This window comes from Phallusia mammillata, chromosome 1 (genome assembly GCF_965637545.1).
Source record: "Phallusia mammillata chromosome 1, kaPhaMamm4.hap1.1, whole genome shotgun sequence".
Lineage (NCBI taxonomy): Eukaryota > Metazoa > Chordata > Ascidiacea > Phlebobranchia > Ascidiidae > Phallusia > Phallusia mammillata.
The window spans coordinates 7899170-7913943 of record NC_137252.1 but is presented as its reverse complement, the minus strand read 5'-3'; the positions used below and the strand labels follow the sequence as shown (position 1 = coordinate 7913943).

The 14774-nt window shown below is 37.4% G+C and overlaps 2 protein-coding genes and 1 long non-coding RNA gene across 3 annotated transcripts in view; 1 reads left to right on the top strand and 2 right to left on the bottom strand.

The window, feature by feature from the left end:
* Positions 1-1561, top strand: part of LOC145217710 (uncharacterized) — a 33527-nt gene extending 31966 nt beyond the window's left edge. The window contains exon 7 of the long non-coding RNA XR_013857460.1: positions 1504-1561. This is a non-coding gene — a long non-coding RNA (uncharacterized LOC145217710). The remainder of the gene's footprint in view (positions 1-1503) is intronic.
* Positions 438-3989, bottom strand: LOC145217700 (uncharacterized). The gene is made up of 8 exons (XM_080085040.1): positions 3886-3989; positions 3493-3596; positions 2838-2995; positions 2445-2560; positions 2280-2377; positions 1894-2159; positions 1515-1646; positions 438-1310 (listed from the first exon to the last, which is right to left on the bottom strand). The coding sequence occupies exons 1-8, from the start codon at positions 3958-3960 to the stop codon at positions 1138-1140; spliced, it is 1122 nt and encodes a 373-aa protein (XP_079941166.1). The 5' UTR covers positions 3961-3989; the 3' UTR covers positions 438-1137.
* Positions 3990-6892: 2903 nt separating this feature from the next.
* On the bottom strand, positions 6893-13812 carry LOC145209361 (uncharacterized). Its single transcript, XM_080079639.1, has 10 exons — positions 13710-13812; positions 13453-13613; positions 13142-13276; positions 10402-10493; positions 10194-10315; positions 10101-10132; positions 9799-9921; positions 9029-9444; positions 8754-8885; positions 6893-8535 (listed from the first exon to the last, which is right to left on the bottom strand). The coding sequence occupies exons 1-10, from the start codon at positions 13779-13781 to the stop codon at positions 8378-8380; spliced, it is 1443 nt and encodes a 480-aa protein (XP_079935765.1). The 5' UTR covers positions 13782-13812; the 3' UTR covers positions 6893-8377.
* Positions 13813-14774: the final 962 nt, after the last annotated feature.

Sequence of the window (14774 nt, the reverse complement as noted above, 5' to 3'; positions counted from 1 at the left end):
TAACATAGTAGTGCTAGGCAAAGTCAAACACACAATGATTTTGTCTTTGTACGTAACAATTCCTATTATTAGTAATAAACTAATAACTATTAACGTGTAATGTAACAACACTTCGGCATAAAAATGGGCTTTGACACATACATTCCGTCCTGCCGATCAAAATAAAATACGTGTCGCGGGCCGCTCCAAAGTTGCCCGCGGGCCGTAGGTTGCCCACCCTTGATTTAGAGAATGACGATGCCTTTACAGCCACAACACCTGACTCGTTTATACCACTTTCGCAAATTACCGGTTTTCAATCGAAAGCATTTGCTTTTTTATTATCACTTTCCCTTTCTGTTACAAGCTTGCAGATACAGTATGTTTTGCGCCGACTATTGTCACTCTATCACTCGAAACAAGTTTGGAAAAACGTTTTGTTTCACTGCAAGCACAAAAATCACCGTACAAAGCTGATAATGACAATAAAAGTTTATTTTACAACGCATTTCCAAAAAAGGATGTTACAAAAAGAAAAGCGATAAAAACAAAGAGTATGAAACAATATTTACAAGTACAAATAAGCACTACAAAAAGCAAACAGCATCAGTACATTATATTAAAGTTTACCACTTGTGAAATCACAAATAACCACTAAAATCGAATGTTGACAAACTGGTTTTGACTTGTTATTCTTCATCCACTATGTGAATCGTAGGCTTGCATAAAAACAGGATAAGAGTTGGATGCAAGATGTTATACTTTTGGAATTATGGTGTATCAGCGCAATGCTGCATAATTTTCTAAAAGTTTGGAATTTGCTTTTAGCTGGATTGAACTCTGGATTGCTGCTTTTAGCTGGATTGAATTATTTTGCGACTGCTTCTTTAATGTGGTGCAAATGTTTGACAAAAAATGTGCGATAGTACAAACACTTTGTGCTTGGCTTTGTACTTCTCGAGGCTTGGAAACTAAAGTTTTTACTGCTTGTGAATAGGTTTTTCAACATTAGCTACTTTGCGTTTAGCTTTGGCCGTTTAAACTTAAACACTTCTTTCAAATGTCATATCCGACATGAAACGTTTTGTCCCAATTTGTTTGTTGAACTGATGTACTTAGATACACCTGGAGCCGGTGGTAAACAAGCTAAGCGGCAAGCTACTGGTTGTACAGTACATATCCTTTATCGTTGAGAGCTGCCTCCAAAACTTGGCTGAGCAAACGTAGCTCGTTTGATTTGAAGTAATCTACCATCATTTCTGGAGTAAAATCTCGTCCACGCTTGTTGTGAATGAATTTAAAGACGTTGACCAAGAATTCGGTGTTGGTCTCTAGAAACGAATACATGCAGTTTTGGGTAATTGTCAAGTCCAAGATATTTGTTAGAGGTATATTTCATTCTATATCAAAACTAATCATGTGTTATTCTATTAAAAATAAATTTCCGACATAGTACGACCTACCAAGAGTACTATTACGTTGACAACATCAAACCCTTTTTTCAATGTGATATTTCTCCCTTAGACTTTACTTACTTGCATTGGCTTCACAAGTCGCAATCTGATTTCCCGAAAGGTCGAAAGCTTGTCCAAATTTCTTGGTCATTTCAGGAGTAACAACAACTGTTGAGTTTTCAAGGTCCCACAGGCAAGTCTCCAAAACCTTCACTACATGAAAGTAATCATGATGAAGTAAATTGTAAATAAATTTGCAAATACTACCAATGGGGTCTTCGTAAAATTTGTAAACGTTTAGCTTTATGATTTAAAAACACAAACATTATTTTTTTTTTACTTAATGCACAATGTAGTGGTCTTTTTTTGCAGTGCAACAACTTTGTTGGCAATGCGATGAGCAAAAAGTGTCATTTAGAATGAACCGGAGGCTTCTAAAATTCATATAAAAGTAACCTACTTGCACCTATCAAGCTTTGCATAGACATAACTGGTTCGTGTGTTTGTGGGTACGTGGCCGCAGCAAAACATCGGTTCTCGTCCTCTGAACGTTCTTGGTTGGTCCAATCTTGTGGATGAGCAGGTGGTGCCTGATCCATAAAGGGATCTGCTAGCAGCTTGCTTGTGTCTGAGAAATCAACTTCTGTTCCAACCAGTATTTGAGAAGAGTTACAAACTCGACTGCTCACACCAGGCAAACTTGTCCCGACGAATGATTCGATAGGCCTGATAACACATAAACCGTAATTGAAATGTGGCTTTAATTATTATTTTTTTGCATGTAAGTGTGTACATCGAAGACTTTGTCAAATGTTGCTTTACAAGTAAATTACGGTAAAAACTGACGTTTTTGTTGGAGCCTCTTGGACTGTCCCGTGTAAACTCTGGGTGGGAAATTTGTTTTGCGTCCCAGATTGTCCGTTCGAGTCTGTCAATGTTCGATTCTGCATGTAAAAAGAAAGTGCGAGAGTGCTAGTATTTTGATGTTGAAGTTTTAAGTAAAATTTCTACCCGTTTCAATTCGCGTTTCTTGCAGAACTTGTAAATGGCGAGAAATACACCGCTGACAAGCATAGCCACCATGAGAAGCACGATTGCGATCTTTCCCCAATTGGGTCGCACAAAACCTGAAAATATTTTGCTTTTTTTGTAGTCTTCTTTTTGCGATCGGTTTCGGAAATAAAATACACGCGGTATTATACGCTGGTAGTATGTGGTTTTGACCACGGTTGGTTGCCACAATATGATGTATTAAAGCAATTTCAATGACAAGTTTGCAGTTTTACTTGTTGCCAAGCTGAACACAATTGTGGCGAAGAATTGAAAGTTATTTTTTACTCTTTAAGAAATTACGTTACACGGACTTATTGTTCAAGCGTTAACACTTTTGTTTAAAATACTTACTGTGAAAAAAGTATTCCAAAGTCTCTCTGAAGTTGGCATCATTAAGACACAGGCATGTTCCGTTGGTAGTCAGGTTATCTGTGTTTGTGATTGTTGCTGCGCTTGTCACATCAGTTTGGTCTGTATCTTTGTTGGTTATGGACTGGACGGCATGATTTCTGTAAAACAAATAACATGGTTTATTGTTTTTCGAGTCTCGATTGTGCATGACAGAGACGAAATGTTTAACGCAAGCATCGAATATTTTTGAGCAAACATTTAAGTTGTAGACTGTTTTTCTGTTGCCAGTCCATAATACAGACATCTTATTCTGCATCTCACTTAACAATATCAAAACATTTAGTCTTTGTAGAACATGCATTAGTACAACGCTTTTTGGTTAGTCGTTTAATCTTCACACTAATTGCGTCACTGTTTGTGTGTGTAAAACCATTCTAAGGAAATATATAACATGCATCACGACAACGCAAAGTTTTCTCTGATCGAAAGCATGCTCGACTAACTAGCCACCAGGGTGCAAGAAATACTGTACTGCATCACCGGCGTGCAATGCTGATGTACTGTATCACTGGCGTGCAAATGCTATATAGTGGCGATTTACTTTAAAGAAACAGTTTCGTCACGCCAATCGTGAAAATAACGCGTAGAGTCAAACCCCAGTGTCGATGTTTCGGGAAAGTGAATTCCGCTAGTGGCGCCAGATGTAACTTCTGTCTCGTTGCCGTAGAGTTTCCTGACATGGTTTGCTTCAGCGACGACCTGCAAATATAGCAGTAAACAAAAAATAAACCTTTTTTTAAGGTAAAAGGTCCGCTATGTTAAACACTGTGGAACTTTGAAATGAAAATGATTAAGTAGCGGGTAGTAATAAAATGTCAAAGTTGCAACGTATTGACAAAGGTTAAGTAGTAGCAAGTTTAACTTTAGTTTTGTTTTATTTGCTGTTTTTATTTGCCGTTTTTAACATATCATTAAGAGACAAGTAACATTTGGTTGCCTCAGGCGATGGTTTTTGCCGATTAAATGTCGTCTTTTTACAGTAACAAACCTTAACAAGAAATGGTGCAAATGCATTTCCAAGCAACTGCATCAAAACGATTTTAGACCAAATATCAGAACGCATCTTTTTCGCAGTGAATAGCTTAAGCAAAAATTGCTATACCTAGTGAGCAAATGTAAATGTACAAGACAAGTTAGTGTTGTTGAAACACAAAGACTGCACGCTTTTTGTCGTCTGGTCTCTCTCTAATAGTTCTCGAAGGTTTAACAACGCGGCGGAGAACAAAGTGTGTCGAGTTGTTTGAGCAAATAAGGAACTTAAACTCTTTGTTACATTCAGGTTTTGTTATAGCTCGATATTCAATGCAAAACTGTCCCTGCAGTAAGGCTTAGATTCCACAGTACTTTTGCTATCACCAGTTGCTTCCTTGTTCAAAAAACTGGTAGTGAATTTTAAATGTAAGATAGCAATTAGTATTTTCCGTCCTATCTGAACATGCCTGTCGAAGGCATCTTTCCCAATAAAGCAGCTGCAAATGTTACTGTTCAATAATTTATGTTAATAATAGTTTATAATAGTTATCCGTTGTGGTATTTCTCCCCAATAATACACATTCCTAATTTTCCACCAGTTGCCAATTCTAGCTTCCTGGTTAAAAATTTGAAAAGCTCAGACTGCTCAGCGGCAATGGCAGAACCGACAGTAGCATTTCTTGGTTTTAACTGCTTTCGGCTGAACCACAAAACACAATAAAACTATTGCAACACAATTACAAGATTAAGTCTAAAATTTGAAAATCAAAAGCTGTCTGCGTTAGACACAACATTGACATTTGTGCGACTTCCCCTTTTCGATTTTCAGTCTTCGTCAGCAACCAACTGTAACGGAGTATGGTGCGTGTTTGATCGACCAATCACGTTGCGCCACACGAGCCTTAAAATCACCGAAGGCACAATGCGGGTATTCCCCTGGTGAAATTTGTCCTAAAATAGATTTTCTAGTTCGCTCTGCTTCGCTGCCTGCATTGTCAACGTTTGTAGTCTAGACATAATAGTTGGCGAATGTTGGTAATGGCCGCAGTTAAAGTGCCCTAAAAGTTATTTATAAAGCCTAAATAAACGTTTGCTTATTTAACAGTTGTGAAATTGACGCATGCGCTGGTTTAAGTTTCGAGCGTTGCTGCAGTTATTTGTAATTGTTTCGTTTTAATGCAACACACTTGAATCGGACATTAAAGGTATTTTGTTTTAAAGGTGCCATCCCAACTTTTAATAACGTTTTTCGCGTTAACGAGTGTCTGCTCGGTTATTTCAAAGAAAAAATAGTTTTGTTTTAATTGTATGTCAAAAGAAAAAACAACCCGGAAGAGACTTACAAAATCGTAAAAATACAAATTACACAATTTTTACTCACTATAATCTAAATTCTAAATAATGTAAATGATACTTGTCATTCAAGTAAGTCTACTTTTGTTGTTTACCTTTGTGCAAACCTTCAGTAATTTGAAATCGACAGTGCTACCTCACTCTTTTTTTCCGCCAGAGCAAATGAGCTCTTTGTCTACTATTCTCCGCTGCTCTTTCTTTTTACTCTCGGAGCGACGGTGCTTTACATTGTTTGGAACTATCAAAGTCGAGCTGTTTGCCTGTAGAACTCGAAAAACCTACTCAAGCGAGAGCTCTTATCAAACAAAGTTTGATTTACTGATATATGGCACTAAAAGATTGGCGAATTATGAGAGCAAAATTCTTTGGAAATGTTGACAGCTGGGGCTTTGGGTCGGGCTAAAGGTTTTATTATAAAATAAAATTAAAACTAAAACTTGAAATTTAGTGCATAACCATATGCCTGTGTAGCTGGTAATTGAAATATCTGGGGTAGAAAAACAACTCACATCAGAAAAGTTTTGCTAATACCGATAGATGGCGTAATGAGCACTGGCACTAGTAAATTATTATAAATGTTATTTTTATTATGAAGTCTCACCCCAACTCAAATAGCCCTAACCGTCAGCATTTGCACAGAAATATGTTGTAGAAATCACAAGTGTTCTTTGCGTCATCAATCGGCATTTACCAAGCTTGACTGATGCGAGTTCCTATGTTAGTAGATTTTCTGTCAAAGTTGCAACGCTTGTCTGAACTGTAGGGTGGATACTGGTATTAAGTTAGTGATTGTACATTGTCAAACTAGAAATAAAAAAGACTCTGCTCATACTGAATTTCATCATCAACATCAAGTAAAAATATAGGTTTCTGCCGTTACACAATACTTATCCACAAACCGCCACTGGTTGCAACATAAACAAATTTCAAGCGAAAATTGCCGAGTCATCCCCGTTGGTTTAAGCCACTTACGAGGTCTTGTAGTTCCTCTTTTACTTTCGAAGTTTCTTATCGTTTACTGATAGCTGAAACATAACATATTACCAAGCCTACATGCTGGTGCTGACGTTTATGTGAAGGGAGCTTGTACTTCCTGTGCATCCTAACGTATTTTAGCTTGGTTGTTAAATAGTCAGAGCTCACATATAAACCGCTATGGATGTTAAACGTTACATGTTTTCAAACCTATTTATTTCCCGCTATTGTTTAGGGTTGTTGTTCACGCCAAGTGCTAAGTGAGTTTGTTGAATCTTGGAATTGTTACAATTTGATGTGTTTCATAGTAACAACACGCATTGTATTGATAACCTCACAAATATGTTCTTTATCCCTTTGTTCAAACACACATGCGAGTAAAGGTTGCCTGACTTTAACATACGAAGGAAAGCGACCTTCAAGGTGTTTTCCAAACGAACCCAAGGTCAACTGACGGGGTACGTCACACATTCTTTTCTTTTTTTAAGTCAATCGCGGCCAGCGATGTCTGGCTTTGTTCGTGATTTTCCGTAGGCGCCTTTCGCCACACGCGACGAAAGTTGCATCATCTCAACAATGAAAGGAACCAAGCCTTTGTTGTTAAGCGGACTCTTACAAGTCGCTGGCTGCCTGCTGATAGAAACTAGAAAATGTCATATATGATCACGTATCAGTTTATTTCTCAATATGTACACTTTCAATGGGGCTACACAAATTGTTTTGAAACAGTTTGGCTACACATGATAATTCGAATGCAGTAACAATCAACCAAATAACATATACGCGATCAATTTTTCTGTTGGGTCGGCAAAGTATAGTAAATCTAACGATTGAGTCACATTACCACAATTAACTGGTAAAGCGCTTTTTACTACGTCTACGGGAGAAATGCATTCATGTTGCGACAACTGCCATGTTGTTGATAAGGCAAATCAGAGCAACTTTGGTTACTGACATAGACAAAAACAAGACATATATACATGTTTACAAAACATAATTATGCGCGTATTCGCGAAGCAATCAAGATGTTATCACTTCTTTTCATACTTTTCGTATCTTACTGCTGATAATTTACTGACTTTTTTCAAGTCGTATAACAGCAAATCATTTTTTAGGTATTGCGGCTTTTAACTTCGGCCGCCACAACCAAGGGTAGTAGTTCCACTTGGTTTAACTCATGTAAGCGTAGCACTCAAGGTACCGCTTTTTTGTAGATTTCTGTCACCCCCTTTTTACGTGGTGCAGATGTAAGTTAGTAGAAACGTGTCTCAACTTGACACATAACTTTTTCTTTGCTTCACCTGCCTTCTACAGGTTTGCAATTATTTTTGGCGCACTAAACATAAGTGGCTTTTTTGTAGATTTCTGTCACCCCTTATCTAGGTGGTGCAGAAGTATCTGTAAATGTGACATCATTTGACACATGTTTTTCGAAGAAGTTTGACCTGAACTTAGAGGTTTAACAATTATTTTTGGCGCACTAAACATAAGTGGCTGTTTTGTTTTTTTTTGTCACCCCCATTCTTTGGTGGTGCAGATGTTAGTAAATGTGACATCATTTGGCACATGCTTTCCGACGTAGTTTCGCCTGAAGTTTACAGGTTTAACTGTTATTTTTTTACATAAGTGGCCTTTTTGTTTCGTTTTTTTTCTGTCACCCCATATCAAGGTGGTGCAGATGTATATTAGTGAAGTGATTCAACACATCTTTTTGATGCTTCTTTATGCGCATAATTGTTTTGTTTTGCGTTCTAAATATGACGAAAGACAAATATCAAACAATTTATACGTGGTTGTGTAAATGTCGAAATTCACATGCCTAAAATCCAGCACTGTTGTGTATAAAGAAGATAAGCCAACTGCTCATTTAACAACATACCTTTAGGTAACTATTTTAGAGGCAATGCAGCCGGCTTGGGTTGTAAATTTTGAGCATGTGGATTTCGCATTTACACAATTGATGCACAAACATGGATAGGTCAATGGATTTTAGACACGAAATTTTGGAAGCCATTGAACTGTCGTTTAAACAGATAAGCCAAATATGAAAAGTCGCATACCTAATTTGTTAAACCTTAAGTTTGAAGTGCTACGAGTATTCGGCCGGAATAGGTAGATTAGAAGAAACCCTAGTTTTTTTGCTTACATTAAAAAAACACATACTAGCATTGTCACGATGTTTAAGCGATATTAATGCCCATTTTGTCAGCGACATATCTTGCCATTTCTGTCAATCCATTCTCCCTCCAGTATTCGATGAGTATTTCCACCGTAACGTTGTCTGAGTTCTTGCGAACTTCTTTCATGGCATTGTAGAGGTACAACAAAGGATTTCTGTCTGGATGAAAAATCTGTTACTAGTCAACGCATTTTTTTAGCGTATAGCGTTTTACTTATGTTTATTGACACGAATTTAGATTTTTTTAACTTCTTGTCAGTGAAGACGGATTAAATACAAAACACGTTTCATAGTTCAAACCGTGACATTGCATATATTTTCTTCGTTTTGCATCAAAAATTTTCCGTAAATAGATTTACGACTAAATCATCACGTACCATTATTGTACTCATTTGCCAACCTCTCCTTCGTGTTTTCTGGCACTTGAAAGTGACTGAGAAGTCTTACCACGTCATAATGAAAAACCGGAGTGGTTTTGGAATGTAGCACGTCATTTTCGGCTCGTTCAACTGAAAATTAACAATTTGTGTTTTGCAATAAACTGACATGGTTTGGCCATTGTATATTGTTCTTCAGATTTTACGTGAAAAAATACTTGAAAATTGACATAAGATTTATTTATTGCCCAATCATTAAATTGGTTTTTACTTACGCCTTTTAATTTCCCGCTCTCTTATGTTCTGATTTGTGTTTTGTACCATCTGTAGTTGTGCAGAACCTCTTTGAATTGGTGGTCCAGGATTACCAGCACCACCATGCTCCATATCTATCATGTTTGAATGTCCTGGTATGTCAAGAGATGCACCATCCCTTTGTTCGATCTGTAGTGGCATCTGTCTTTCAGCTGTAGGCCCATCTCCAGCCAGATCATGGGAATTGCTCACTGATAGTCTTTCTGGTGGATCCGGTTCGCGGATAAGGGCAGAGTAATCCCCATCACCAATGGCGTTGAGTTTGGATGCAGGCTCGTCGTGTGTTGTGGCAAGCAGAGACTCACATTGTTCGCTTTCCTCCTCTGCAGCTTTTGTGGAAAGCTTTTCTTTGGTTGGCTTTGGTGCCTTGCTCTTGCTGTAAAAAATGCAGTTGTTTTAAACTTAGAAGAGGATGTGGATTTACAAGACGACTTTTGTTCAACATTGTGTTTCGGTGCAGAAACAAATATGCTACAAGCTTTTAAGTTAATTTAAAAGATAAGCACGTATATAAATAAATTTTCTCAAGCTTTTAAGTTAATTTAAAAGATAAGCACGTATATAAATAAAAACAAATCTGTTACTTAGATAAGTATTAAACCCTGTTGTTTAAAACTAATTTGTCGCATAAGATTTCAGGTAAGGAAACAAGTCAAACAAGGTAAACTGTTATGCACATTGCAAGAGGAACTGAGACTCCACATTCAATGGGGCCTGTTGTTTACCTTACCTCAAAGCGGGTGTGGTTTCGTCTTGTGTGTTGAAACTGGCGCATCCGACCTGGTTTGGAGGTTTAGCTTCGTCAGGTTTCAGACTAAAACTGGTTTCTATGTCTTCTCTTGAACCTTCAACTCTGAAAAAGAATGTTCAACATTTTCAACGTGAGAAATTATGAGAACATCAAGCACACAGAAGATACTATGTTTTTCTACTGGTTTTAAATTTTAAGTAGTTTGCACTTACGCCTTAATACAAAGTAAACCCATTATTCATAATCGCACTTCGTTTAATTTATTTAGGCTTTTTGCTTACCTTTCGGGTGCTTTGTCCGCTGCGACACCATTCTGTGTGTGTAAAAAAGGGATTTTATTGCTCTGTATTATTACTCAGAGATTTGTTTTCTACCTGATTGAGACAGAACCTGTCCTTCCACTTAATTACGACAAAAGTCACCAAAACAGCAAGAGCAACAGCAACAATAAAAATGATGGTAACCCAATCGACAACAATCTTGGTTTTGTCTTTCTCTGTGTAGATAGATCAGTTTAGGCAATTTTTGGTCTGGTTTGTTAAAAAAAAGTCTGGTTTGTTTTCTTTTAATAACGTAACTAACCTGGCGGTAGTGCATCTGGCTGTTGTGTTTGTGTTGGTGGAGTCGTGTTAAGGTCTGTGTTAGGAATTTCACTGGTTTGTTTGTGGTGGTTTCTGTTGGCATAATATGCGAAAAGTGATTGGCGTACCCGGTGACTTTTAGTTGCGTAAGTACATAGCTATTTTTATGTGTCCCCTTCCCTGAAGGGGTTACATAGTGATTTTACTCAAATTGTTTGTTATTTCTCTTCTTTTTTTTCTTCCCAAAGTTTGTCCGACTCGTTTTTCCATCAAATGTTTGATGAAATTTAAACAGATGATGGATATAGTTATGTAAATGTGCATCCCACGTTTTTGGTATTTACCCCGCTAGTCCCCTAAAATGGGTATTTTTCCCCCAAAGTTTGTCCGACACGTTTTTCCATCAAATGTTTGATGGATTTGGCAGAAATTTACACAGATGGTAGATATAGTTATGTAGATGTGCATCCCACTTTGTTTTTGTTGTTAACCCCATTATTTACCCCGCTCGAGTCAGTTTTTGTTTTACCTTACAACACCCGACTTTCTCATGGTTATCTCTTGAATTGCATTATTTTCAACTTTGCATGTGTGGGGGACCCATGAGTTTTTGCCTGCAGAAACGACTAAGGTTATAAAAGACGGTGACTAATATGGGACCCAATACAAATTAAGAATAGGACATATATTTATGTTTTAAAATAGGTTATAGTGTATATGCAAGGGCAATATGTGCTAAGCCACCCTTCTAGTTACAAACACAGCTTTTATTGTGAACAGTGTTGTCGATTTACTCCACAGCACGGTTTGTCAGTTTCGTTTTAATTGTGGCGGTCCGAAGTGCGCTTAATTGCCTCTATATTGCGTTATAACTCTTGGGTCCCCGGGAATGCATTTCCGCAAACTTGTCAATTATTCATTTACAGCAGTGGTTCTCAAACTGTGGTACGCGTACCACTAGTGGTACGTCAGGGCCTTTCAGGTGGTACGCGAGTAGATTTCTGTGATACCTGATAAAAGTCCAAACTAAAATTGCAACTCAACTGACCCAACTGATCAGCCCTGGTTTGGACGAAACTCGTGTTTTAGACCAGGGCTACTCAAACTTTCGTGCTCTGCGACCCCATTTTAAAACAAAATTTTTACGCGACCCCTTGATGGGTTTAGCCCAGGAGTGCACAACCTTTTTGCAATGACGCCGCATCACAGATTTTTATTTCAACAGCGGCCGCATTGCCTGCTTGCTTTTCAAAATTACTGATGTGAAGAAATACTTATATTATATATTTATATATATATATACATATACTATCTAATGGCGCTTAAAAAGCCTAAATTAATTTCTAACTTGACACACAAATTGACTGTCTTAGCTTTAATGACGTCATAATCTGTATGGTGAAGCTTGTGTTATCTGCTTTTTCGCATTGTTTGCACACAATAGACTTAAAAAAAGTCTGGTGCATATGGCTACTTGGATGGTAATACTCCTTTAAGATAAATGTGTTTAGAGCAGTTTGACTTGTTTCTGTACGGCCGCATGGTTGTGCATCGCTGGTTTGGTAAACAACAAATGTAAAACGTATACCATTTATTGTGACTGACATAATAACGCAAAATGTTTCGCGACCCCAAAATTATATTCCCAATTGGGGTCGCGACCCACAGTTTAAAAAGCCCTGTTTTAGACATTCTTTTGAAATAGCTAAATATGCCAGGTCGAGGAAATGGGTCTATTTCTTGGTCTATCCATTCAAACAAGATCAGTGGTTCCCAACAGGGACTCGCTCTTCGCGGACCCCCAAGGGGTCCGTGAGATAGTTTCAGGGGATCCATGGAGGCAAATATCTTTAGTATTATTTCCAACAGAAAAATATTTTTAAGTTTCCTAAACCTTTTTACAATCCTGCATACAAGTGGAAATTGTTTATCACACATTAATTGGACCAAGGGCAATTACTTTTTGTGATTGTTTTCCCCATTATGACATCATAACACACACAAAAGTGTTGTGTCAAGTTATATAAACCAGAAAATTGATCATTTTTGTGTGATGACCGCTCCAATACGTTGAAATTAAAGGACTGTGAAGGTCAATTAAATTGCTAATGCAGGAAACGTAAAACATAAAAGACCTGCGGTAAATTACGTTGGTGGCCGCAGACCTATATAATCTATAAAAGGGGTCCGTGACTACAAAATGGTTGAGAAGCACTGGTTTAGGTGGTACGCATCGATAGAAAAGGTAGTCAGGTGGTACGCGATCCGTATAAGATTGAGAACTACTGATTTACAGGAAGGCACATGCTTGTGTTGCTGGGTCGAATAGAGGTTTTACTGTTCTGTTAAAAAAAATTTGTTGCGTGTGACGTATGAAACTACTTCATGATGGTTTACCTATACATAAAACAAACAGTTCACCGCCTTCACAGCTATCATATTTCCAACGAAATAAGTTCACCTATGGTCAGACACCTTTGGTTGTGGATAATAAACAGCATGGAAATGTAAACAAAACTGATCGCCCATCTATGGCTCTATATTTACTATCTGAAAAGTTTCATCCAAATTACCTAACTTTGCATGCCAAAAGCGGATGGATAGGCTGCAGGGAAAGAGAAAAAGCAAAAAAAAAGTAAAGTGAAACTCAAATATATATGTGTTTTAGGATCGGAACATACAATAGTTAAACGTTAAAGTGTTAGTTGTTAGTTTATTACTAGTACTTTTGCTAAACTCACTTTTGATTATCCAGAATAACTGCAGGTGGCGATGTAATCGGGATTTGTGTGCAAGCTTCCATTCCATTGCCATGAACGTTTGCATTTAGTTCTGTTCCCGACAAACATGGCATACAAGTAGAAATGTGTTCGTTGCTGAGAACAAAACGTTTTCCAAAACGGGCATAATTCAAACCTCGAATTAAAAAAAGTTAAAAAAAAACATTGTCATCAAACCCAACCCGCAATGTAGAGTTTCGCTAAAAGTTTCTCATTTTAAGCAAGCACTTGCAATTTCTGACGTGTGATTTACGTCAAACCAATTATTTTACCTGCATGGCACTGCAACATACTGGTCTCTGAGACACCCACAACATTGCTTCGACTTTCCTTTTTTGTCAAAGAACTGGAAAAGAACCATCCCACTAACGTGGAGATGAGGACAAGGGTTGGTTGTAGCGCTTTTCTTTACGTCCGGATTTACCGCGAACACCTAAAGATTGGTTTAGTTTTTTTTGATGCATTTCATATATGCAGGTGAAGAATGTAGTTTTGACTGGCATATTTTTCGTTTAAAATATTTTCTCACCTCTTCACTTCTGAGTAGTAACATGAGAAAGAAACACAACGCCGCCTTTGCCAAGCAATACATTCCTACCATTGTTCCCCAAAGTCAGTTAATAATATATAAAACAAACTAGTGCTGGAACTTCAAACAGCAAGTTTTATTCATAAATGCAATATACCACCACATATATGCTGAAATATCGGCCCACAAACAAATCAATCAAGGCCATAAGTTTATTAAGTTTTATTTACACCATAAAACAGTGCTTGTTAACCTTTCTTAAAACGGTACACCCTTTTAACGTTTACTCAAAATTTCTACACCCCAGACGAAAATTTATTCACCCATGTAATACACTGAATCTGTGGTCCTATCAGTAATAAGCAGGGTTGCCATCGACCATGACCCAAAAATGAGGACAACCGAAACAACCTAAATTTTCCTACGGATCAAAACAACCGTTTCAGAACTAATCTTTGCACTTATACAAGCCATAATATATCATATGCTATATTTTTTGGCAGAAATAATATGTTCTAGCAACTCCTTGTACGTAGGAAACCTTTCATGCATCTTACGACAGCTCATGTCTAAGTTTGCTATTTCTTGTAGCAGGGATATTACTTGTAATTGTTAAAAACAAGACAAAATAAGGATTCAAGTCAAAAACAAGGACATTTCTTAGAAATAAGGCCAATACATTTTTCTAAGACATGACCCTTCAAAATAAAGACAAATCTTAGAAATAAGGACTGTGTGGCAACCCTGGGTATAAGACTGAGCACAATGTAAATCCATTGTCATTTAGTTTAGTGCAAACAACTCAGTGAAAACTGTAATCTAAAATTCACTTTGTACTGCAAAAAACCTAACCCAGGATTATCTGAAGAAATGCTAAATTATTATGTCACAAATACAGTAATTTACAAATTACAATACTATACGTACAAAAGAATACAGTAACTAACACAAGCTACGTACGCTTGAGCTTACATGATTATATACACTCTAGTACGTGTGGTCTTAAATATCTGGTCACGGGTACTTTGTATTATTGTATCTTGTACACCCTCAACAAAGTGGTAC

Bases quoted from the DNA above. Each gene is read 5' to 3' on its own strand.
- LOC145217700 (XM_080085040.1), bottom strand. From the start codon at position 3,960: ATGCGTTCTGATATTTGGTCTAAAATCGTTTTGATGCAGTTGCTTGGA. The intron at 3,597-3,885 runs GTTTGTTACTGT...CTATATTTGCAG, and splicing joins TTGCACCATTTCTTGTTAAG to GTCGTCGCTGAAGCAAACCA. The intron at 2,561-2,837 runs GTAAGTATTTTA...AAATATTTTCAG, and splicing joins TTTGGAATACTTTTTTCACA to GTTTTGTGCGACCCAATTGG.
- LOC145209361 (XM_080079639.1), bottom strand. From the start codon at position 13,781: ATGGTAGGAATGTATTGCTTGGCAAAGGCGGCGTTGTGTTTCTTTCTC. The intron at 8,886-9,028 runs GTAAGTAAAAAC...GTTAATTTTCAG, and splicing joins AGAGCGGGAAATTAAAAGGC to TTGAACGAGCCGAAAATGAC. The intron at 8,536-8,753 runs GTACGTGATGAT...TTTTTCATCCAG, and splicing joins GGCAAATGAGTACAATAATG to ACAGAAATCCTTTGTTGTAC.